The sequence below is a fragment of the Polyodon spathula genome, chromosome 3, assembly GCF_017654505.1.
Source record: "Polyodon spathula isolate WHYD16114869_AA chromosome 3, ASM1765450v1, whole genome shotgun sequence".
Lineage (NCBI taxonomy): Eukaryota > Metazoa > Chordata > Actinopteri > Acipenseriformes > Polyodontidae > Polyodon > Polyodon spathula.
The window spans coordinates 46,333,435-46,360,703 of NC_054536.1; the positions used below are offsets into that span (position 1 = coordinate 46,333,435).

At 36.6% G+C, this 27,269-nt stretch overlaps 1 protein-coding gene across 5 annotated transcripts in view; it reads left to right on the forward strand.

Annotated features, from left to right (window-relative positions):
* The window catches only part of LOC121313126 (arf-GAP with SH3 domain, ANK repeat and PH domain-containing protein 1-like), a 259,165-nt gene that overhangs the window by 76,336 nt on the left and 155,560 nt on the right, over positions 1-27,269 (forward strand). For all 5 annotated transcript variants that reach the window (XM_041245320.1, XM_041245316.1, XM_041245315.1 and 2 more), the window contains 4 exons: positions 4,668-4,742; positions 5,506-5,555; positions 7,073-7,202; positions 26,237-26,322. In XM_041245320.1, the coding sequence (XP_041101254.1) occupies positions 4,668-4,742; positions 5,506-5,555; positions 7,073-7,202; positions 26,237-26,322 (341 nt within the window). The remainder of the gene's footprint in view (positions 1-4,667; positions 4,743-5,505; positions 5,556-7,072; positions 7,203-26,236; positions 26,323-27,269) is intronic.

Consider the following 27,269-nt stretch of genomic DNA (forward strand, 5'->3'; position numbering starts at 1 on the left):
GGCTTCCTGGTTTCTCTGGTCTAGTCTGCTGATTGTTGAAGCAGAACATCTCATTCTTTGGGCAACTACTCTCACATTAAGCTGCTTTCAATCATGCTGATATTGACCAAGCGATCTTCAAGACTCAAACAGGACATGATCTTATCTTTCGCTGGTCTTGCATTTGAATGACTGTTTATACAGATTCTTAATCAACTCATTTTGGCAATTTTAACTCCACTCAAATACCAAATGCTGAGCACTTGCCGTTTTTATGACATCACATGACTTGAGCTTAGTATTTTGTTATCCCAAGGAACAATACTACTCAAACAATCAACAAACCTATCTGCTCACTATTTAAAATCTAAATAAAGTTATGTATGTGCCTAATGAGCTGTTGATGTTAAACTTAGACTGTTACGGTTTCATTGTGCATCAGTATATAGAATTAATCTTCATTTTAATAAATAACACAGGGAAGTGTGTTTAAGGTTTAAGTATGAAAAAAACCAAAAAACATCCCGATTCACAAAAGGCGCTGATTTAATTGTAATAATCAATTAATCTCTGAAATTCAACATTTAACATTCCCATGAAGTTATATGTTTGTTTGTTTTTCTTTGGGCAGTGTAACAGGGCGAGCAGCCGTGTTGAGGTATTTTTTGAATGGGGTTTCCCCCTCTGCCCCTGTGTTATTTTGTGTTTGTTTATTTATTTTTTTATTTATAAATGATTGTGAAAGCGGTGTGGTTTGTTTATTGTGATTTATTTATTGTATATATATATATATATATATATGATGGCGAAACGTTGTGTGTTTTGTTATTGTTTTGACGGCGTAGCTGCGTTTTTGTTTTGTTATTATTTTTATTTTGAAAGGTGTTTTGGCAGAGGCGAGGGAGTAACTCGTCCTCTGCCAGGATTGATTAACCGCGTGCAGAAGTTGGCCATCTCCCTAATTAAGTGATTAATTTGTTGCTAATCGGGAGCTGGTCACCTGTATAAATACCTGCAGCTCTCTGCACTCAAGGTGGGTGTTTGGAAGTGAAGAATGGGAGAGTGTTAGGAGAGATTAATTTAAAAGTGGAGGATCAGTGAAGGTGATTGCCCTGCCTGACCTGCGTGTTTGTGTTTTGATTTTGTTTATGTTTACGTCTTTTGTTTTGCTCTGTGAGCAGTGTTTGTTTTGCTTAAATATTTTATTTATTTTTCTTGTGTTATCTGAAAATAAAACTGTGAAGCGCTATCGCACCGTACCTGCAGTGGTGTCTTAATCTTCCTCCTGGCCTGACGTCACCGCAACGCCATTTCCCGTCACAGGCAGTTTCATAGGTCATGTCCATAAGTGTTTCTTAAGTGGGAGTTTTGATCTGTATCATTGACCAAGCCCTCTGAAATATCCTCACTTCTAATTGGCTACCAAGCAGCGATGACATCACTGAGTTAGTATGAACTGCACTTAGTTATAACAAAATATTGTCTTAAGTACGTGTGGTGTAACATAAGTTATAAACTAACTAGTAACAACTAAGGCCTTAGTAGAGACTTTACGTTATAATTTAGGGATGAATTTATGCATAGCTGGTGTAGACCAGACTTGGTCCTTATTGCAGACAGGTCCTAAATTAGTTATTGCCTCTTAGCAGCTTCAGTAAACTACATCAGAACCTGCTTGTAGTAAAAACCTGGACTGGATTGGATCTTGAGGGCCAGAGTTGAGTACTACTGCTCCAGAAGAATGTGCCTGTGACCATAAGGATTTCATGTGGAAGACAGGAAAAAGGTGTGCAAGTACTGTCAAGTTACTATACATATTGTGCCAGGAAAAAACACCACAAAATTGTGGAAAGTAACTGAAAATAACAATCTCATACAGTATATAAAAAGCCCTGAAAAAAATTTCAGGGTTTACACATGACACTTGAAAATAGCCAAAAATAAACACAGACAAACAGCAGCCCTTGTTAAAGTAGAAAATTGTGCAAGGTTATGCCACAAATGGGATCTTCACTGCTGAAGTTTAGTGAACATAGTTAATTCACCCACCCTTTTAACCGTACCCTGTTTTGGCAGCACACTTTCTGTAGCTTGAGGAATGGGCATGGTATTTGAATGCTAATTCATATTCTTATGACCAATAGATAGAGAATCTGGAGTTTCTAAACTGTGAAAGCCAAAAAAATGCTCCAGCCCAGTATGCATATGTAAACCTGTTAAGTCTATTGAAATGATGCCTGTATTAATGAGTATTAATATTATTAATAAGATGCTGGTTTAAACACATTTACATTTTTCATTATCAGGATGTTTAAACTTCACATTTTGTGCAATGTTGTGAAATGTTTTATTTTATTTAATTCTTGAATGGTACCTTTTTTCTTGTATGTGCTATGAAAATACTGTCCCCTAAGGTGATTTATTAGGCACAAGGAGAAGCTGTATTATATATTTTATAAAATGGCCCATTCCAGAAGCAGACATGTTTAGTGATTTAGACTGCTCTGAATATTCAGCCAAGCTGTGCTTTTTTCATCCAGGCCATTTTATAATGTATTCTATCACATGACATCTTTATTTTGTTTAAACGCCTTTTGGAAAGTGAGAGCTTCATTTATGGCAAAAAATAAATGTGAATTAATCTACAACAAATGAGGTACATTTCCTCTGCATAACTAATAGGGTGTTTGGTCAGTATTACTGGGAAATGGGGTTCACACGCCTACAGAACTCCACAGCAGGCAAACATTTTGTGAAGCGAGAGGGTACAGTTCTCTCACTTGTTAACGACCATTTAGAGTGTCTCTGAAGCATGGAATACAGTCTACCTCGTTATGTCAAGATCCAGTAATTCACAGTAAGGCCATGTTGACAGTAAATTATCGTATACTTTATACAGGCCCTTCGTTAATTCACTTTTCAAAATGTCATGAATTTTTGATTTGCAATAGAGTGTGTGAAAAAAGAGAAAGCATTGTATATAGTTTAGTTAACTTTCAGCCTGTTGAGGTCTAGGAAAGATCACCACTCAAAACTACAGAACACTCTACAGCTATTATCAAAAGTTTAGCATCGCCTAGAATTTTAGGATTGAGATAATAATAATAATAATGCAAAAAAAAAAAAAAAACCCTATATGAACATCATTTAGATATTTTATTTAACATTGTATAATAAGATCAAACTGAACGCAGTTGGGATTCAAGGAAACACATGTACATGGATTAGGGAGTGGTTAACATGTAGAAAACAGAAAGTACTGATTAGAGGAAAAACCTCAGAATGGAGTGTGGTAACCAGCGGTGTACCACAGGGATCAGTATTAGGTCCTCTGCTATTCCTAATCTACATTAATGATTTAGATTCTGGTATAGTAAGCAAACTTGTTAAATTTGCAGACGACACAAAAGTAGGAGGAGTGGCAAACACTGTTGCAGCAGCAAAGGTCATTCAAAATGATCTAGACAAGATTCAGAACTGGGCAGACACATGGCAAATGACATTTAATAGAGAAAAGTGTAAGGTACTGCACGCAGGAAATAAAAATGTACATTATAAATATCATATGGGAGATATTGAAATTGGAGAAGGAATCTATGAAAAAGACCTAGGAGTTTTTGTTGACTCAGAAATGTCTTCATCTAGGCAATGTGGGGAAGCTATAAAAAAGGCTAACAAGATGCTCGGATACATTGTGAAAAGTGTTGAATTTAAATCAAGGGAAGTAATGTTAAAACTGTACAATGCACTTGTAAGACCTCATCTTGAATATTGTGTGCAGTTCTGGTCACCTCGCTATAAAAAAGATATTGCTGCTCTAGAAAGAGTGCAAAGAAGAGCGACCAGAATTATTCCGGGCTTAAAAGGCATGTCATATGCAGACAGGCTAAAAGAATTGAATCTGTTCAGTCTTGAACAAAGAAGACTATGTGGCGACCTAATTCAAGCATTCAAAATTCTAAAAGGTATTGACAGTGTCGACGCAAGGGACTTTTTCAGCCTGAAAAAAGAAACAAGGACCAGGGGTCACAAATGGAGTTTAGAAAAAGGGGCATTCAGAACAGAAAATAGGAGACACTTTTTTACACAGAGAATTGTGAGGGTCTGGAATCAACTCCCCAGTAATGTTGTTGAAGCTGACACCCTGGGATCCTTCAAGAAGCTGCTTGATGAGATTTTGGGATCAATAAGCTACTAACAACCAAACGAGCAAGATGGGCCGAATGGCCTCCTCTCGTTTGTAAACTTTCTTATGTTCTTAAGAGAAACTACAAATGATATTGCAAATGTCTACCGGAAGCCATAATAGTAGTACAGCATTTTATGTTGGATTTCGAAATGTCACATTTTTTCCATTTTTGACAGTTTTTTGGAAGTGTATAAAAAACTACAAAGTAGTATGTAATTTAATATCTTAATATAACATTATTCAGCAGGTTTCATTCGACTTCATGAAGCAAAATGAGATAATTGTGTAGGGTGATGCAAAACCTTTGGCCGTAGCTATAGTAGTATTGGAAAGATAAATCCATTCAAAACAGCAGACCAATAAACTACTGATGTGTACAGTATATTTGCCATTTTAACATGACATGACAGTAATAATAATATATATATATATATATATATATATATATATATATATATTATATATTTATTATATATTTTTTTGTTTTTCTTTTTACTAGCTCCAGAGTTTGAGCCACAATGTCATTTTTACCTTGGATTCTCTGTTAAAAGGAGACCTGAAAGGAGTCAAAGGGGTAAGTTTAAAAAACATTCCTGTTTTGTCTTGTCATTCTGGGATTGTGCTGTCAAAACATAGCCTGATCTATTCTATTTCGTTCAATAATAGTATGCGACTCAGAACTGTTTACTCAAGGTTGTAAATTTTTGAAGTAAAATAAATGTTTGAACAAAATGAAAAGTCAAGTGTTTTTCTTTTTTAAGGATGAAAATATGCTAGACTGATATTTACAATATTTATTTACAATGCTAAAGACAGTTTGGAGCCAGTATTTAACTCGTAGCAGGTGCAGGTCTATTCAGCTCACTTCCATAGACAGGCATTTCTTAGCGTTTGCCTGACTCTCAGCCTTCCCTTTTTAACCCTGCAGTCCCCACTCAAGCAATCCGTGATCTCCCAGTGAAAAGTGGACAGCCGCTTCCGAACAGTGAACACAGCTGCCTGCTGTTTAACCAGCTTGATTACTTGAGCAGGGCATGTAGAGATGGGCTGAGAGTGCCCTGCATAAAAATGGCGCATCTTAAAGCGATCTTGCACATTTTCATTCAAGGCCAGCAAAGCAGCTGCTTAAAGTGCTTCCTTGTGTCGGAAGGGTGGATTTTTCTGGTTTCTATTTTGTATTTTGGTTAGTATGTGTCTTAAACTTTATATTTTTGTGTCTCCTATGTGTACAACGAAAGTAAAAGCCAAATATGAAAGAATGGTGCAGTTTATATTTCAATTATTAGAACCATTTTTTTTTTTTTTTTTTTTTTTTTTTTTTTTTTTTTTTTTTTTAGGATCTAAAGAAACCATTTGACAAGGCTTGGAAGGATTATGAGGCTAAGATGTAAGTTTTGTTGTATTTGGTTAATTTTGTTTTGTTCTTTTTTTTAACATCTATATTGCCCACTAAGGTATAAGTGCTCTTGAAATATACAGTACTTAAGAGTTGGATGTAAAATTGGAAACATCTAATACTTGCAACCTGTCACTGGGCTGTCCATGCCTGGTTAACTTAAACTCAAACTAATTCCCTGAAACCTGAATCTTCCTGTTAAAAGTCAGTTTTAGTCATGATGGTAAGTCAGATCTAACAGACAATTACAGCTATGGCCAAAAGTTTTGCATCACCCTATAGAATTAACAAATTTTGCTTCATAAAGCTGAATGAAATCTGATGAGTAATGATAAGTTAACATATTGAATTAGGCTACATACCGTTTTTGTAGATTTCCATATACAGTGCTCCCGCCGCAATAAGGCTCATGCTTATAGCACGCTTCGGATACAATGCTCCAACAGCATGTTCCCCAATACCCTATACTAGTGATTCATGCAATATTTCTACAGTAAATACACTACCAATGCTGCTCAGACTGTAAACAACGTCTCAGTCTAACTTCCATTTCTGTCTCTCCCTTTTGATACAGTATCTGAATTGAAGAAACGCTGCGATGGCACGTTATAACACAGACATCTTATTCAGCATTTGTTTTATAACTAAATAAATATTAGGCCTATTACGCCATTATCTTTCCTAATGTATTTCCTGTTTTGCTGTGAGAGGAGCTATGGAGACGCTTTAACTTCGGTTCAGCCCTACTCTGGCAGCCGAACGTGGGGCGAGCCCATTCCCTCTTCCCCTCTCCCGACCCACTCTTCTTTTCGCACATGGTTTGCTTGTCTGTTGCTTCGAACTGAACTCCCGACCACCATTTAGCCAGGCTTTAAAAACTGCTAATTAAAGTTTAAAAACTGTTTAAAAACTGATAATTAAAATGATCCACAAGTGCTAGTGTTACCTTTTTTTTTTTTTTTTACATGCTTGATGTGTGGTTAATTCATGTAAAGTTACATTTTTACTTCACTGTATGTGCATTATAGAGAGGGAGTTATTTTATTTTGTATTTTAGTCAGATGTGTGTTATGTGTCCCGCAGCGCCCCCCACTCCCTCCCCCGTTTACAACGCTCTTCGGTTATAACGCTCATATTGCATTAACGTGAGGGAACACTGTACTTAAAAAAAAAAAAAAAAAAAATTGACGTTTGGAAATCTAACATGAAATACTGTACTACTATTATGGCTTCTGGTAGACATTTGCAATGCCATTGGGTAGTTTCTTTGAGTACATGATGTTAAAGTGTCTAAATTATGCTCATATATATTTAATTCTTTTAATTCTGTCTCAATCTTAAAATTGTAGGTGATGCAAAACCTTTGGCCATAGCAGTAGAGAGTAGCTAGATGTGGTATACAGAGACAACATGCTTCAACATATGGATAATTTGTTATTGTGATTTATATCCACTTAAGTTCAAATAATGGAAATGTTTTTCAGTGTGTTTTTCTGAATATTTTATAGTACAAAAATTGAAAAGGAGAAACGAGAGCATGCCAAACAGCATGGCATGATTCGAACAGAGATTACAGGAGCAGAAATAGCCGAAGAGATGGAGAAGGAAAGGCGGCTATTTCAGCTTCAGATGTGTGAGGTAAGGGATGTTTTTCCAGCAGTATTATAATATTTAGAGAAATGAATGCCAGACACTTTATACTTCATATTTTTTGGTTTTAACCAATAAAACATGATGAAACACCCCCAATACAAAAAAAAAAATGAAATCAGTGGATAGCCAATAAACACCGGAAAAACTGTGGAAATGGTTAATCAGTTCACATTTACTCTTTTTCTATTAAAAAATAAAATCTACTGCAAAAATGCATCTAAAAAGATTTAGAAGTGAGTAGTTTTTCGAGATTGATGATTATACTGTAAATACAGTGTAATCATAAATCTCGAAAAACTACTCACTTCTAAATCTTTTGTAGTCATTTTTGTATTACTTTAGTATAAATACATGGTAATTTGGATTCATATGTTGTTTTTTTCTGACTTTATGTGAACGAAGACACACATTTGCCCGTTTTCTCATTGGAAATAGTGATATTTTGAAATATCACTGTCCTGGTCACAAAAGCAAAGTTTGTGGGGAATAAAAGCCATTTTCTATACTTTTGAGGCATAAGCAATTAGGAAATAACACTTACTACCCAGGAACAAAAATTGTGTTACATAGTGTAATGCTATGCTTTACAAAAACTGCAATATTTTATTACATTATTTAAGGCCTTTTAAAAGCGGCGCCGTGAGAGACTCCAATCTGCAGTACTATACTCTTGTGTGTTTTTGGGGCTTGAATACAGTACATTTACTGACAGTTAACGACAGCCTATTAGGTGGGAGTTGGGAGGTCAGGGGAGTACTGTACCAGCGAATCAGGAGTGTGTGTTGGTTGCTATGGGGTGGGACAAGAAGAGGAGAGAGAACAGTAGTTGAGTGTGATGTAGTTGGTTTTCTTAACAAAAAAAATTACCTCTGAATATCAGTTTAATTTCTATTGAAACTAAAATATATCCTACCTGTTTGTTTTTTTCTCTCACTGTAATTTACCTGCTTGTTTTTAATTTCTCTAAGAGAAACCAAAAATAAATCTTCTCATAGATAGTAAGCAAGTTGTTTTGTTTTTTTTTTTTTTTTTTTTTTAAATATAATTGTACAGAACTGAGTAAAATTCTAATTGAATAAACAACAAAACAACTAATCCCCCTACAAGAAGATATCTTAGGCCAAAGTGACCTGCATAGCTTTAAGTTCCCCTAAGTTTTCACCATCCAAGCTGAGGACGAGGTAAACAGACAGCCCTTGTTTTATCCCCTGCTGTGTTGGCACTGAACTCTGCTGTGGGAAAAAAAATAACAAAAAAAAAAACATTAAGGACTTCTGTCCTGCAAGTAGTTCATCTTTGGTTGTCTGTCGGGACTGTACCATGAAATAAAATGTGCTTACTAAGGTGTGTGTACATTAGTTTGTGTTACATGGTGGATTGATGCTGCAGCCTCTTCGGGGGCATCACATGTACAGTAGCTCTCAAACGTATTAACCCCCGTTGGACTTTTCCACGTTTTATTGTGTTACAACATGGAATCAAAATGGATTTAATTAGGAGTTTTTGCCACTGGTCAACACAAAAAAAGTCCATAATGTCAAAGTGAAAAATAAAATCTACAAATTGTTCTAAATTACAAATATAAAACAGAAAATAATTGATTGCATAAGTGTTCACCCCCTTTGCTATGACACACCTAAATAAGCTCTGGTGCAACCAATTGTCTTTAGAAGTCACATGATTAGTTGAATGGAGTCCACCTGTGTGCAGTTAAGGTGTTTCACATGATTTCAGGTTAAATATACCTGTCTGGGAGGTCCCACAGTTGGTTAATACATTTCCTAATAAAAACTACATGAAGACGAAGGAACATTCAAAGCAAATCAGGGGTTGGATATAAGAACATTTCCAAGGCATTGAATATCCACCGGAGCACAGTAAAGTTCATTATTAAGAAATGGAGAGAATATGACACAGCTGTGAATCTGTCTAGAACAGACCGTCCTAAAAAAACTGAGTGTCTGTGTGAGAAGGGCACTAGTCAGGGAGGCCACCAAGAGGCCTATGGCAACTCTGAAGGAGTTACAATCTTCCACGGCTGAGCTGGGAAACACTGTGCGTACGGGAACAATAGCCTGGGTGCTTCACAAAACTGGCCTTTTTATGGGAGAGTGGCATTGTTGAAAAAAACTCGCATCAAATCTCGGCTAGAGTTTGCCAGAAAGCATGTGGGAGACTCTGAGACCAAATGGAAGAAGATTCTATGGTCTGATGAGACCAAAATAGAGCTTTTTGGCCTCAACGTTAAGCGCTATGTTTGGCGCAAGCCTAACATCGCACATCATCCTGAGAACAACATCGCTGCTGTGAAGCATGGTGGTGGCAGCATCATGCTATGGTGATGCTTTTCTGCAGCAAGGCCTGGAAAGTTCATGAAGATTGGGTAAAATGGATGCAGCAAAGTACAGAGAAATCAGGGAGGAAAACCTGCTGAATTCTGTCAAAACAGTCAAAAGCCTGGACCTCAATCCAACTGAGAATATGTGGAAAGAGTTGAAAATTGCTGTTCACCGAAGGTCCCCATCCAACTTAACGGAGCTTAAACAATTTTGCAAAGAAGAATGGGCAAAAATTGCAGTGCCCAGATGTGCAAAGCTGGTAGAGACTTATCCAAATAGACTCATGGTTGTAATTGCTGCCAAAGGTGCCTCTACCAAATATTGACTCAAGGGAGTGAATACTTATGCAATCAATTATTTACTCTTTTGTATTTGTAATTAATTGAGAACAATTTGTAGATTTTATTTTTCAATTTGACATTATGGACTTGTTTTGGGTTGATTAGTGGCAAAAACTCCTTATTAAATCCATTTTGATTAAATGTTGTAATACAACAAAATATGTAAAAGTCCTCGACCACTTTCAATTCAAACATAAAACGAACTCAGAATTTATGACGTCACATAAACCTTAGGTAAGAAATAACCCACGATAGGGTGTACGGTAGGACAATTCTTACCGCACGCCCTGGGTGTATTGTGAGGCACGAGGCCTTCAACCAACCAGGCAGTCCGGTAAGAATGGTCTTCCTGCACACCTTGATGTGGGTTATTTCTCTTATAATATAGATACTTTTTTTTTTTTTTTTAAATAATTACAAACTAGCATTTTTTAACACTAGAACCGCAGGGATTTCAGACTACATAGACGCGCCGCACCTGCCAAATGTGCGGCTGCATTTTAAAACGGCTTCGATATGAAAATAAAAAATAAACAATCGGATACAACTTATGATGTTATTTATGAACATCATACATAACATTTTCAGAGCAGAGACTCCATATTTACGGTGAAAATTTTACTTTTTTCTTTTTCAAAGAGCACATATACATAAACATGAAAAACTGTAATAAAATAGACTTTATGCAATAAACTTCAGTGTAAACAAGTGTAGAAAGCTGTATGCACATGTAGAATTATAAAACATAAATAACTAGTTATAAAAATAGCATAAAACTTAAATGTAACTTATTCAACGTGAAAGCGCAGTGAGTGAAACAGAGTTCAAAGGCTCTGTCTGTCTGTCCAGAATCTTATTGCAGCTTTCTCAGTACAGTCTACTCAGAAAACATGCTTTTCAACTGTACCAATACAATTGCCACTCATTGCCTTTTTACAACAGGCGCAGACATCAAAAGTTATCTTTTTATTGCATTAGCAACCTAGCACTGTCTTTTATTCCGTGTCCCAGTGGGCACAGTGCTGGGTGAAGGTTGAAGGGCAGCTGGCTTTTGTGTCTCTTATCAAAATGTTTCTGCCGTAGCGCCAGGGCTATCTGCAAAATGAAGTTCCTCAGAGTGATTGTGTTGCCGGTGATCTCCTTGTACAACTCTCTAGCTGAATTATGAAGAGAGCTTAGAATAAGCACATTTTAAAAATGTTTTACACGTGTACACCCTCAGGGTGGCACAGTCGTTCTGCCTGAGGAGTATAGTGGAGTGGAGTGGGGCTCGCATGGTTTGACCTGTTCATAGGACAGGCAGATGAGAAAAAAGTAGTGTAGCTATCTCACACTGTATTGTGATTCAATGTGTATCTTTTGTGACAACTGATAATAATAATAATAATAATAATAATAATAATAATAATAATAATAATAATAATAATAATAATAATAATAATAATAATAAAGAGATGTTTAGAATGACTTTCATTAGTATTTCAGCACTCGATAGGAGTGTATAATACGTTGTTTCACAATGACTTTGATTTTATTACAAAGCCCAGACTAAATTGTCAGCTATATTGTATTGATTTCAATATGCCACATAAACTGCAGGTCTTTAAAGGACATGCCCATTGTAGCTCATAATGTAATTATTAACCATAATAAACACAATACCTCAATAAGAACTAGCGATTCTGGCTTAATTATCCCTAGATTCATGATGAAAAGAGATTGATAATTAATAGTATGTATGTTTAAGTAATTCAAATCAATCATAAATGTGTATTTGTTAAGACAAAAAGAGACTTATCAATCCAAATTATTATCTCATTTATTCTCAAAGGAAGAAGAATGAAGGTTAGGCTTCATAGTTAAAAACATATGTATGAAGAAGAAACAAATTAAAACATTCAAAGTAAAGTAATGCATCGTTAAATGTTCATACTAAATCCTTTATGTGCTCTCTTCATAGTTTACTATTCGGGAAGCAGTCTTAATAGTTCATCCCGCATTATGTATACATGCGTCAGGTTCCACGTGGCTAAATATGCATGTGACGATATCAATATCAAGGCTTCAGTTAAGTTACTTGTAAACACACAATATAAGTTTGATACTTATTCTGTTGGTGTGATGTTTAAAACAAAGTCTTCTTAACACGGCCGCCCTCTCTGTAGAAGTTAGCTGTGCAGTAGTGCAGTGCAGTATATCTGTGAAGTATGTACTGTAGGCAAAAGATTTCGTAGTTCCGGAGGTAGCCCATCTTCTCTGGGACAGCTTTGAAGATTACATCATTGTGTCTTCGTTTGAGTTGAGAGCGATGAGATGTTTTGAGGAAAGAATGAATCCGGCAAGAACTCAAAGTAGTGACCAGAGCAGAGAGTGAAAATCTTTGTTTTGAGTTTAAATAACACAATTTATAGGTGTTCCCTTGTCCCAAGTCCTTGTCGGTCCTCCCATTGGTTCACAATATTTGATAGACAGTTAGAAATTGAATGTATCCGCCTATTTTGTTATCAAAGGATTTTACGTTTATCTTAAACCTCCTATTCAATATAACTTCAGTTACATTCTTTGGAGAAGCGTTCAAATTTTTTGTTTCATTCGCTATACATAATTACGATTACAAGCATATAAAACACATCATAATACAATCAAAGGATCCATATTTAAAAGTAGTTATTAGTTTATAATATAAATTTAAACACAATAAGTACTTCAGATTTATTGAGAAACTTGTAATTGACTTATGTAATTAAAATTGATTCTTAAAGCATTTTAAATAACTTTTAACACAATAATGGAACAACCTCATCATCACTATAGCTTGCTTCGTAAGTTTTAAGACATCTTAGGAGACAATCAATCAGGTAGCATTTTGGAAGGCGAGCTTCAAAGAGTTAACACAGTTTGTGTTCTGTGCCTTATCTAATCAGCTTTGAAGAAACAACCCATTCCCCACATCATGACACACAGACAAGAGTCTGAATTAAATATCTGAGAAATGCTTATATTAAAATGAATTTAACCTGAATTTCCTTGACAAACCCCCTGTGATAGCACGGCCGTAGGTGGTGACGTCAGGCCAGATGCCGGAAGAACAACAGACAGGTACTGCAGTGAAAAGACATGTGCGCCGTTTATTCAGACAACAAAAATATTTTAACAAAAACACTTGCTCGCAGAGCAAAAATAAATATTTAAACAAAACAAAACATATCAGGTTTATATACTGTGGCCGAGGGGTTTAACTAGCTAATAATTAGTCTATTACCCCTCTGCCACAATCTGCATGAGTTTATTAATTATGTGTGACTGCCAGCTAGTTTACCAACGCACTAGCCGACAGCCACACATTACCACAAGTTTTTATATTTAAAACAAAACAAAACACAAAATAACACAGGGGCGGAGGGAGAGACCCTGTTCTAAAAATAAAAAAAATACATTTAACCAGCAGGGCTTTCCTACCGCCCTGTTATATATCTCCCTCCTTGTACAAAGCACACATGGCCACAATGGCCACCTCCCCCCTCAGTCTCAAAGTCCCAGAAGAGGGGGAACAAGCTGTCCATGGTGGCCGCCATGGTGGGAGGTCCTTTACCCCCCCCCCCCCCACTCCTTCGTGACTTGTAGCTCCCTCTTCCGGGGGTCCCGCCACACACTGTCTGGCAGCGAAAATGCTGCAGGGGGAGCGGGTCTCCTGACCCCCCCCTCCGCCAGATTCAGACGGTGGGCACAATAATCTGTTATACAATGACATTAGAAATGTGTGTAGCAAAGGAGAAGCCATACTAATGGGGGATTTCAACTTCCCCCAAATAAAATGGGAAAACCCGGTGGGTAGCACGAAGGATGAAATAGAAATGGTGGAAATGACAAATGACTGCTTCCTAACACAATTTGTGAAGGCTCCCACTAGAGGGGAGGCATGCCTTGATTTAGTCTTTTCAAATAACGAAGATAGAATAACTAAAACAGAGGTCAGAGAACCACTGGCAAACTCAGACCATAACATGGTCTCATTTGAAGTGTTTTTTAAATCCCCAAAAGTAAAGACTAAAGTTAAGGTTTACAATTTTAGAAAAGCAAACTATGAAGGTATGAAACAGAGACTAACAGAAGTAGATTGGAGTAAAATAGAGAAAACACCCACAGAAGAAGGATGGTTGTTCTTCAAAAATGTAGTACTAGAGGCGCAAAACAATTACATCCCTAAAGTAGACAAATCTAAATGTAAAACTAAATTGCCAAAATGGTTTAATAGATCAATTAAAAAAAATATTCAGCGAAAAAAGGCACTTTACAGAGCATTAAAAAAGGACCGAAAAGAAAGTACGCAGAAAGAGTACACGGAACTGCAAACGCAAGTCAAAAAGGAAGTTAGAAAGGCCAAGAGAGAAATAGAAATGAACATTGCTAAGGGAGCTAAAACCAATTCCAAAATGTTTTTCCAATATTACAACAGCAAGAGAACATTCAAAGAGGAGATTAAATGTTTAAGAGATACAAATGGCAAAATCGTAGATGAAGAAAAAAAAATAGCAAATATGTTAAATGATTACTTTTCACAAGTTTTTACAAAGGAAGATACTGACAACATGCCCCACATGTCATCCAGTTCCTATCCAGTTTTAAATAACTTTAGCATAACTGAGGCAGAAGTGTTAAAGGGACTAGGAGCTCTTAAAATAAACAAATCCCCTGGGCCGGATGAGATCCTCCCAATAGTACTCAAAGAAATGAAAGAAGTAATTTACAAACCGCTAACCAAGATCATGCAGCAGTCTCTTGACACAGGGGTGGTACCGACAGACTGGAAAATTGCAAACGTAATACCGATCCACAAAAAGGGAAACAAAACTGAACCAGGTAACTACAGACCAGTAAGCCTGACTTCTATTATATGCAAACTTATGGAAACTATAATAAGACCCAAAATGGAAAATTACCTATATGGTAACAGGGTCCTGGGTGACAGTCAACATGGTTTTAGGAAAGGGAGATCGTGTCTAACTAACTTGCTTGATTTTTTTGAGGATGCAACATCGATAATAGATAATTGCAAGCATATGACATGGTTTATTTAGATTTCCAGAAAGCTTTTGACAAAGTCCCGCACAAAAGATTAATTCTCAAACTGAACGCAGTTGGGATTCAAGGAAATGCATGTACATGGATTAGGGAGTGGTTAACATGTAGAAAACAGAAAGTACTGATTAGAGGAAAAACCTCAGAATGGAGTGTGGTAACCAGCGGTGTACCACAGGGATCAGTATTAGGTCCTCTGCTATTCCTAATCTACATGAATGATTTAGATTCTGGTATAGTAAGCAAATTTGTTAAATTTGAAGGCTACACAAAAGTAGGAGGAGTGGCAAACACTGTTGTAGCAGGAAAGGTCATTCAAAATGATCTAGACAAGATTCAGAACTGGGCAGACACATGGCAAATGACATTTAATAGAGAAAAGTGTAAGGTACTGCACGCAGGAAATAAAAATGTACATTATAAATATCATATGGGAGATATTGAAATTGGAGAAGGAATCTATGAAAAAGACCTAGGAGTTTTTGTTGACTCAGAAATGTCTTCATCTAGGCAATGTGGGGAAGCTATAAAAAAGGCTAACAAGATGCTCGGATACTTTGTGAAAAGTGTTGAATTTAAATCAAGGGAAGTCATGTTAAAACTGTACAATGCACTAGTAAGACCTCATCTTGAATATTGTGTGCAGTTCTGATCACCTCGCTATAAAAAAGATATTGCTGCTCTAGAAAGAGTGCAAAGAAGAGCGACCAGAATTATTCCGGGCTTAAAAGGCATGTCATATGCAGACAGGCTAAAAGAATTGAATCTGTTCAGTCTTGAACAAAGAAGACTACGTGGCGACCTAATTCAAGCATTCAAAATTCTAAAAGGTATTGACAGTGTCGACCCAAGGGACTTTTTCAGCCTGAAAAAAGAAACAAGGACCAGGGGTCACAAATGGAGTTTAGAAAAAGGGGCATTCAGAACAGAAAATAGGAGACACTTTTTTACACAGAGAATTGTGAGGGTCTGGAATCAACTCCCCAGTAATGTTGTTGAAGCTGACACCCTGGGATCCTTCAAGAAGCTGCTTGATGAGATTTTGGGATCAATAAGCTACTAACAACCAAACGAGCAAGATGGGCCGAATGGCCTCCTCTCGTTTGTAAACCTTCTTATGTTCTTATGTTCTTATGTTCTTATGTAACTACTGCTTGGAACTTTTGTCTAAGCTAAATCTCCACAATGTACATATGTAGAATATTTAGGTTTATATTTACATAAGAACACAAGAAAGTTTACAAACGAGAGGAGGCCATTCGGCCCATCTTGCTCGTTTGGTTGTGAGTAGCTTATTGATCCCAGAATCTCATCAAGCAGCTTCTTGAAGGATCCCAGGGTGTCAGCTTCAACAACATTACTGGGGAGTTGATTCCAGACCCTCACGAATCTCTTTGTAAAAAAGTGCCTCCTATTTTCTGTTCTGAATGCCCCTTTGTCTAATCTCCATTTGTGACCCCTGGTCCTTGTTTCTTTTTTCAGGCTGAAAAAGTCCCTTGGGTCGATACCTTTATGAATTTTGAATGCTTGAATTAGGTCTTCTTTGTTCAAGACTGAATAGATTCAATTCTTTTAGCCTGTCTGCATATGACATGCCTTTTAAATCCAGAATAATTCTGGTCGCTCTTCTTTGCACTCTTTCTACAGCAGCAATATCCTTTTTGTATCGAGGTGACCAGAACTGAATACAATATTCAAGATGAGGTCTTACTAATACATTGTACATTTTTAACATTACTTCCCTTGATTTAAATTCAACACTTTTCACAATGTATCCGAGTATCTTGTTGGCCTTTTTTTATAGCTTCCCCATATTGTCTAGATGAAGACATTTCTGAGTCAACAAAAACTCCTAGGTCTTATTCATAGATTCCTTCTTCAATTTCAGTATCTCCCATATGATATTTATAATGCACATTTTTATTTCCTGCATGCAGTTCCTTACACTTTACTCAATTAAATGTCATTTGCCATGTGTCTGCCCAGTTCTGAATCTTGTCTAGATCATTTTGAATGACCTTTGCTGCGGCACCAGTGTTTGCCACTCCTCCTATTTTTGTGTCATCTGCGAATTTAACAAGTTTGCTTACTATACCAGAATCTAAATCATTATTGTAGATTAGGAATAGCAGAGGACCTAATACTGATCCCCATGGTACCCCACTGGTTACCTCACTCCATTTTGAGGTTTCTCCTCTACTCAGTACTTTCTGTTCTCTACATGTGAACCACTCCCTAATCCATGTACATGCGTTTCCTTGAATCCCTACTGCGTTCAGTTTGAGAATTAATCTTTTAATTCTCAGATTCAGATGGTGAGTAAAATAATCTGTTATACAACTGCATGAGAAATGCATGTAGCAAAGGAGAAGCCATACTAATCGGGGATTTCAACTTCCCCCATATAAAATGGGAAAACTTGGTGGGTAACACGACAGACAAAACTGAAATGGTGGAAATGACAAATGACTGCTTCCTAATGCAATTTGTCAAAGCACTGACTAGAGGGGAGGCATGACTTGATTTAGTTTTTTCAAATAACAAAGACAGAATAATTAAAACAGAGGTCAGAGAACCATTAGCAAACTCAGACCACAACATGGTATCATTTGAAGTGCTTGTTAAAACTCCAAAAGTAATGATTAAAGCTAAGGTTTACAATTTTAGAAAAGCAAACTATGAAGGTACGAAACAAAGATTAACAGAAGTAGTTTGGAGTAAAATAGAGAAAACAGCCAAAGAAAAAGGATGGCTGTTCTTCAAAAATGTAGTACTAGAGGCGCAAAACAATTACATCCCTAAAGTAGACAAATCTAAATGTAAAACTAAATTGCCAAAATGGTTTAGGTCAATTAAAAAAAAAAAAAAAAATTCAGCGAAAAAAGGCACTTTACAGAGCATTAAAAAGGGACCAAAAACAAAGTACACAGAAAGAGTACACGGAACTGCAAATGCAAGTCAAAAAGGAAGTTAGAAAGACCAAGAGAGAAATAGAAATGAACATTGCTAAGGGGGCTAAAACCAATTCCAAAATGTTTTTCCAATATTACAACAGCAAGAGAACATTCAAAGAGGAGGTTAAATGTTTAAGAGATACAAATGGCAAAATCATAGATGAAGAAAAAAAAAATTAGCAAATATATTAAACTTTTCACAAGTTTTTACAAAGGAGGATACAGACAACATGCACCACATGTCAACCAGTTCCTATCCAGTTTTAAATAACTTTAGCATAACCGAGGCAGAAGTGTTAAAGGGACTAGGAGCTCTTAAAATAAACAAATCCCCTGGGCCAGATGAGATCCTCCCAATAGTACTCAAAGAAATGAAAGAAGTTATTTACAAACCGCAAACCAAGATCATGCAACAGTCTTTTGACACAGGGGTTGTACCGACAGACTGGAAAATTGCAAATGTAATACCGATCCACAAAAAGTGAAATAAAACTGAACCAGGTAACTACAGACCAATAACCCTGACTTCTATTATATGCAAACCTATGGAAATTATAATAAGATCCAAAATGGAAAATTACCTATATGTAACAGTATCCTGGGAGACAGTCAAAATGGTTTTAGGAAAGGGAGATCATGTCTAACTAACCTGCTTGATTTTTCTGAGGTTGCAACATCGATAATGGATAATAGCAAAGAATATGACATGTTTTATTTAGATTTCCAGAAAGCTTTTGACAAAGTCCCGCATAAAAGATTAATTCTCAAACTATTTGATGTGTTACTTTATTCTGCATACAGCAAAAATGATGGTACTCACTTGTGTACTGCGCAGCTAATGCAATACTGTAGCTTTAATTGGAAGGCCGACACGCACTGGGATGTATGCTTCAGTTAGGTTGTGTTTTCGTGTGATCTTCTTCAGATTGGTTTCGGGTTAAGTGAATTTGCTGCATCGTGGTCATTCACAAGACAACCCCACCCTGAACACGGGGTTCTAAAAATTTTAATTAATCCCATGGGTTCACCCCTAGATGGGGGCGTATTTCAGGTTGGGGTCTTAAATAGATAATATACATACATAATATATATATAATATGTAATTAATGTTTATCTATAATGGGCAATTTAAACTATAGTGTGCAATGTTAACTGTGCAGCACAAAGAGAGACTTACATCAGCAGGAAATTAACAGTTATTCTCTCAAGGACTATTGGCAAGGATTCAATTGCGGACAGGATGCCTGTGATGTGACACCCCAAACCTCATAAAAGCTCATAGAATTCCAAAGCGATTGATCTTTAATGGGATGATTGCCCCCGTTTTGATATTTACTTACCCTTATTTACCTTTAATTGCTTCCCCTTTGTTGCTGTATAAGAAACTTGAATGTAACTGCCAACCACTAAAAGCTGAATTTAGAACTGATCTTTGGACCTTAGCGGCATTTACAAACTGAAGGAATAGGCTGATAATTCACAACTGTGAAGAGACTCTTAGAGATTCTTTGACATATACAAATTCTCTCTCGAGTATACGTCCAATTGAATGAATAAATAAAATAAATACAAAAAAAACTAGTATTATCAACTGTCATCACATTATTATAATTGTGCTGTTCTACTTTAGGTTTAAGCGCAAATGAACAGTAATATGGGAATTAAATAACAGTCAAAGACTGGCTGCACCATATATGCAAAGAAGAGCGACCAGAATTATTCCGGGCTTAAAAGGCATGTCATATGCAGACAGGCTAAAAGAATTGAATCTGTTCAGTCTTGAACAAAGAAGACTACGTGGCGACCTAATTCAAGCATTCAAAATTCTAAAAGGTATTGACAGTGTCGACCCAAGGGACTTTTTCAGCCTGAAAAAAGAAACAAGGACCAGGGGTCACAAATGGAGTTTAGAAAAAGGGGCATTCAGAACAGAAAATAGGAGACACTTTTTTACACAGAGAATTGTGAGGGTGTGGAATCAACTCCCCAGTAATGTTGTTGAAGCTGACACCCTGGGATCCTTCAAGAAGCTGCTTGATGAGATTTTGGGATCAATAAGCTACTAACAACCAAACGAGCAAGATGGGCCGAATGGCCTCCTCTCGTTTGTAAACTTTCTTATGTTCTTATGTTCTTATGACTGGGGCTTCTGCCACAGTACTTCCTGCTGCCTGGCAGGACTGGCAGCGACCCCAGGCGAAGCAGAGCCTGCAGCCCCAAGAGACACAGACAGGTCCAGGCGATGCAGAGCAGCAGGCAGCCCCAAGTGGTGCAGAGCAGCAGGCAGCCCCAAGCGGTGCGGAGCAGCAGGCAGCCCCAAGTGATCCAGACATGGCATCCCTGGGCGGTGAGAGGCAAGCATCCCTGGGTGGTGCGAGGCAGGCATCCTTTGCCAATAGCGAACACACATCCCCGGGCGATGCACGACAGGATGGTAGTGGACCTTCGGGAGGCGACAGTGGCAGCGGACCCTTGGGTGGCGACTGCAGGAGAGGAGCCAGGACTAGCTGTGGTGCTAGGTAAGGCCCTCTCTGCAGCTAATGCGACCCAGCAGTTTTCCCCCTTGCTTTGCTCAGCAGCCTATGCAAAGGGGGTTGCGGACTGTCAGCCTCTGGACCTGGTCCATCCTGTCATGAAGGGAGAGGCAGTTCCTGCTCCTCTCCCTTGGGTGGTGGTGGAGACAGAGGCAGCTCCTGCTGCTCTGCTCCTGGCAAAGGCAGCAGGGGCTCCCTCCCCTTATGGCAGCGAAGGCGGCAGGGGCTCCTCCACTTCTGGCGGCAGTGGGGGAACCAGCAGGCATGCTCCCTCTGCTGGTGGATTTGGGAGCGGCAAGTAGTCCTCCCACGGCGGTGGAGGCGGAACCAGAATGTGTTCTCCCTCTGCTGGTGGGTACCTGGGCTGTGGATGTTCGGCCTTCCCCCTCTTGGGCTGTGGACACTTCGAATCCCCCCCCTCTTGGGCTGTGGACGCACCAACTCCCCTCTCTTGGGCTGTGGACGTTCGGGCTCCTCCCACTCAGGCGCAGAACCTTCGGGCTCCTCCCACTCCAGGTCCGTGTCCCCTCTTTCCCGCTCCTTCCTTCCTCTTTGCTGCCTCCTCGTCACCTCTGCTTTTGTTTGATGGTGGCGGCTCTTCTGGGTTCTCCAGGGTGCCTGGTCCTGGCTCATTTGGGAAACCAACACCTCTCCCGGATATTGGGAGGGGCAGATGGCCATTGTGTGCCCAAACTCCCCACAATCAGTGCACCACTCGTCCAGGACATAGACTCAACCGACATTCTTCTGCAGCTGCTGTTGCTGCTTCCTCCAGCTCCTTTTTCCTTCCATACGTAATAAAAATTAAAAAAATGATAAAACTGCAGTACCCTCTTCTGCCTGCATCCAGGAGGCGCTGGTGATCCCTCTTTAACACCACGTGTGACAGGACGGCCGTGAGTGGTGACGTCAGGCCAGATGCCAAAAGAACAACAGACAGGTACAGCAGTGAAAAGACACGCTGTGCGCTGTTTATTCAAACAAGAAAAATAAATAAAATATTTTAACACACTTGCTCGCAGAGCAAAAATAAATATTTAAACAAAACAAAGTCACAAACTCAAAATAAACTACACACAAGTCAGGCTGGGCAGGTTGCTGTCACTGATCCTGTATTTATATTTGTTTTGGATTTCACTCTCGCTCCTTGCTTGCTCTCGTACTCTCCTCTATACACCCACACCAAACTGAGACGCATAGCAGGTTTATATACCGTGACTGAGGAGTTTAACCGGTTAGTATTTAGTCTATTACCCCTCGGCCACAGTCTGTACGAGTTTATTAATTATGTGTGACTGCCGCTAGTTAACAACGCACTAACCGACAGCCACACATTAGGTTTTATATTTAAAACAAAACAAAACACACGGCGCTTTGCTGTATATATATATATATATATGCACTAAATAATAAATACACAAAATGACAGGGGCAGAGGGGGAGACCCCGAGACCCTGTTCTAAAAATAAATAAGTACATTTAACCAGCAGGGCTTTCCTACCACCCTGCTACACCCCCGTTTTCAAAATATAATTATAGTGCAAGATATTATTCTACTTTGATTATTCTACACTTTACAAATTAAATTAATATCATTTAGCAAATTTCAGATATTAAGATATCACCAGTTATAAAAGCATTTTTTTTTCTTTCTATTACAGTAATTTAGCTGGATAGTTTACAAACAATAAGCATTCACCTTAGCAATCAGTACGATATCTCAGATTTCATCATACAAAGAGTAAACCATTTTAACTTTAACAGGTATTGGATATTTCTTAAAATGACCAGGTCATGTACAATTACACATTAACTTTTCTTGTTAATAATCAGATATATAAGACAGTGTTAAAATCTTTAGGAACAGTTTTTACAACTCATTTTACTTTACAATTGTAAAACATTCAGGTTTCCATCTATTTAAAGAAAAAGGCTCAATTCTGGAAATAATTTCTCAACACAGAGTTAGTATTAGTTTCACTAATAGCTATAAAGAACAAACTAGTATTTGGAAGTATTTGGATTTCTAGGGTTCTCAAGCAACGTCCCTTGTTGCGAAAAATACGAGTTCATCAGACCTCTGTCTAAAGACTCTGTCTGTGATTCTGGCTAACATTTTACGAACACTTGCTTTCGTAAATTCTCGAGCAGAGTTAGCTGTATCAGTTTTTGGAGACAGGAAATTTGCTAATCTAATCATAATATACGTTTTTCCCTTACAGCACTCTCAATACACTCAAGGCTTTCAGAATAATCGAGATTACTAGTTTTCTTAATGCAAAAGAGCCATTTATAATAGGTACAGTAAAATACTCTCCAAATATTTTGTCTAGCTCCTGAACAATATTTAGCTATTATTATTTAACTCTTACACTTTTAACTAGTGTCCATTTAGCTTTTAAAATCAACTTATTTTCAAGTTAACCTATTTTACAATTGTGATATACACTGTTATCCCATAATCATTTGACAGTAACAACAAATATTATCATGTAAGCACATATCACCCCCTTATGAGGGAGATATCTTTAACAAGACTTTAAAAAGTTTATTCATGAACTCAGGGACCTAAGTAATTACCAATCCAATTGCATTGATAATATATATATATATATATATATATATATATATATATATATATATATATATATATATATATATATATATATATATATATATATATAACACCCAATTACTTGATAGTATGTATCTTTTAAAAATAATACTTTGATTAATCTTACACTTGTAATGCAGAGGAAAAATTGTTTTAGCTAAACATTCTGTAAACTCAAAATTGTCATTTTCTTTTAAACATGGTATGAGAGGAAGCTTGTCTTTCCATCATGACAGTCACTCTATCTGGAGAGAAAGACCATGTCTGTGTCTGCCAATCAGAATACAGGACAGCATGTTTTACACTTACAATATCAAAGTGACCTGGAGCAGTATGTACCCAAAATACAAATACAGATTTATTTTTTTGTCTGTAACAAATACTCAATATTTATATTTATGAATTGATTGATTTGAGTATTCATCTCAAATATGATTACAAATATATATATATTTTTTTAAAGTACTAACTTTCATAATTTTGATTATGACCCAGTTATGTTATATAACATCATAAAGGTCGTACGAATCAAATTTTGTTTACAAAATACAACTATTATGAAATTCAGTGTTCAGTTTTTATACTTACTCAGTTACTTGATATAACATTCAAATTCTGGACAAGCTCCTATTATGGGTTGTTCAGGTAAAAACAATTTAATTTTAAATTTTATATAAAAGTATCATAATTATAGTATTAAAAATACTAATATGGCTTGTTCGGGTTAATACCTTAATACCCAGCTAGTCCCGAAAAAACAAAAAAATTGAATATATATATATATATATATATATATATATATATATATATATATATATATATATATATATATATATATACACACATATATATATATATATATATATATATATATATATATATATATATATATATACACACACACACACACACACACACACACACACACACAGCTCTGGAAAAAATTAAGAGACCACTGCAAAATTATCAGTTTCTCTGGTTTTACTATTTATAGGTATGTGTTTGGGTAAAATGAACATTTTTGTTTTATTCTATAAACTACTGACAACATTTCTCCCAAATTCCAAATAAAAATACCGATATTTAGACCATTTATTTGCAGAAAGTGACAACTGGTCAAAATAACAAAAAAGATGCAGTGTTGTCAGGCCGAATAATCCAAAGAAAATAAGTTCTATTCATTTTTAAACAACACAAGGTGTTGTTTTAACTTAGGAAGAGTTCAGAAATCAATATTTGGTGGAATAACCCTGATTTTCAAGCACAGCTTTCATGCGTCTTTGTGAAGTAATACCGATCCACAAAAAGGGAAACAAAACTGTCAGGTAACTACAAACCAGTTGCCTGACTTCTATTATATGCAAACTTATGGAAACTATAATAAGATCCAAAATGGAAAATTACCTATATGGTTATCCTGGGAGACAGTCAACATGGTTTTAGGAAAGGGAGATCGTGTCTAACTAACTTGCTTGATTTTTTTGAGGATGCAACATTTGGGAGAAATGTTGCAAAGTATGTGGTTTATATAGATTTCCAGAAAGCAACAAAGTGCACAAAAGATTAACTCAAACACATACGCAGTTGGGATTCAAGGAAACATGTACATGGATTAGGGAGTGGTTAACATGTAGCAGTGGTCTCTTAATTAGAGGAAAAACCTCAGAATGGAGTGTGTAACCAGTATGTGTACCACAGTGGATCAGTATTAGGTCCTCTGCTATTCCTAATCTACATTTTTTGTCTTCAGTTTTTGTTGACTCAGAAATGTCTTCATCTAGACAATGTGGGGAAGCTATAAAAAGGCTAACAAGATATCGGATACATTGTGAAATATATATGTATAAAAAAAAATATATATTTTTTTCCCCCAAATTAAAAATATTTTTGCTTATGATATTTTCATAATATCAATATCATAACTCTTATGATCATCCCGGAAGAGCCCCCAATTATATCGTGCATATTTACATTGTATATCTAGGGTTTATGTCACAGCTGTGTCCTTGCCAATTACCATTAAAGAAAATACCCATTATAGCTCGTAATGTAATTATTAACCATAATAAACACAATACCTCAATAAGAACTAGCGATTCTGGCTTAATTATCCCTAGATTCATTATGAAAAGAGATTAACAATTAATATTATGTATGTTTAAGTAATTCAAATCAATTATAAATGTGCATTTGTTATAAGACAAAAAGAAACCTATCAATCCAAATTATTATTACATTTATTCTAAAAGGAAGAAGAATAAAGGTTAGGCTTCATAGTTAAAAACATATGTATGAAGAAGAAACAAATTAAAACATTCATGGTAAAGTAATGCATTGTTAAATGTTCATAATACAGTGGCTCTCAAAAGTATTCATCCCCCTTGGACTTTTCCATATTTTGTTGTATTACAACATGGAATCAAAATGGATTTAATTAGGAGTTTTTGTCACTGATCAACACAAAGTCTATAATGTCAAAGTGAAAAATAAAATCTACAAATTGTTCTAAATTAATTACAAATATAAAACAGAAAATAATTGATTATTACATTACAAAAGCAATATAGCTAATCTTTCACTGGAGTAATTCTTCAAAATTAACTCTGTAAATATGTATTTTTTATTTTGACATATTAAGAGTCTGACATACATTTTTCAAGTAGCTGCTATATCTAGCATTATAAGCTGAATTGTACCAATGCAGGACACAGCTCAGGCAGTGTTGAAGGAAATGATGATGCAGAAACACTGTCCCTCTATTACATAGCATAAAGAAGGAATGTTTACCAAGAGAAGAGCAATGCTGGAAAAACATCACATGTGCCCTGATATACAGTAACTCTTAATGTAGGCCATATGTTATGTGGTTGTAATTAAAGGCTTACTGCAAATGCAGTACTGTTTTAAAAATTCCTGAGACTTTTGAGAACTTGATTAAAAAATCTCTTTAATCAAGAGAAATGTGAATACATTTTATTTTTATTTTTTTATAATTCCTCAAAGGCCAGTAGTGTTAGCAGTTTACAATGTAATAAAAAATAAGTGTTTCAATCTGCCTAATTCTGCAGTTCTTACTTAATGATTACTTAAGTGTATATTAATATTATTGTTTGTCTAATACATATTTTCAATGGTATCTTATGTATTTCTGTCCATAGTATCTGATTAAAGTGAACGAAATCAAGACAAAAAAGGGAGTGGACCTTCTGCAAAACCTCATAAAGTATTACCATGCACAATGCAAGTGAGTAAAATGTTTATATTCATGTGCATAGTATTTTAAGATATTATATGGTACCTGTCCTAAATCTCTTTAATCTCGTTTCTCTCCTTCCATGATATTTCACACCTTTTAAAAACTGCAGAAGCACGTCATTATTATAATGTGCATCTGTTAGAAAAGTTAAAATAGACCTCTAATACAACGTCCTTGCTTTGAGTTTACAGTATAATATTCCAATAACCATGATATATTTGAAATCAACTTGTTGTCTCATGGGCTACAGTAATTAGAACATTTATTTTCAGGTTAAACAGAACAAGTGCAGTAATAATTCATAATGAACAATGAAAGGGCCAAAGGCTTTGCTGTTCCACTGAAACAACAGTTACTAAGTTACCTTGGAGAATATTTATTTGCCAGCTGTCATCTTCAATTAATACTTTTTTAATTAGAAAAATGTAAGTCACTGTACCAAAATTAGTGTGTGTGTGTGTGTGTGTGTGTGTGTGTTGTTGCTTTTTTCAGTAGCTGTTATCAATTTTAATTAGCATCATTTCCCATGAGTTCAGGCTGAGATATTTAGCAAAGACATGGAACTCCAGGTTTGTGTCTGCGGCTGGAGCAAGGCAACAACGGTCAGGGGTTTGAAGATTCAAGGGAGAATGAAATGCTTGAGGTAGAAGGGACAAAGGCCTTGCATTGATCAGTACTTCTTACGAAGTCAGTCAAATGAAATCCAGCGACATGAAGAAAACCACAGTTCGCAGGATATCAGCACCCCTGTCATAGACGTGAGGAGGATTTGCATGAATACAACTAATAATGAACCTAAAGATCCTTGCGAACCCGGTCAGATGAACCAGCGTAAGAGAGAAAAGAACCTCAACGGACACAAGCGTGGAGTTAAATGGCCAAGAGCTTGTGAGAAAACTGCGTGGGACACAGTAAACACAGATCTCTTTTACTTT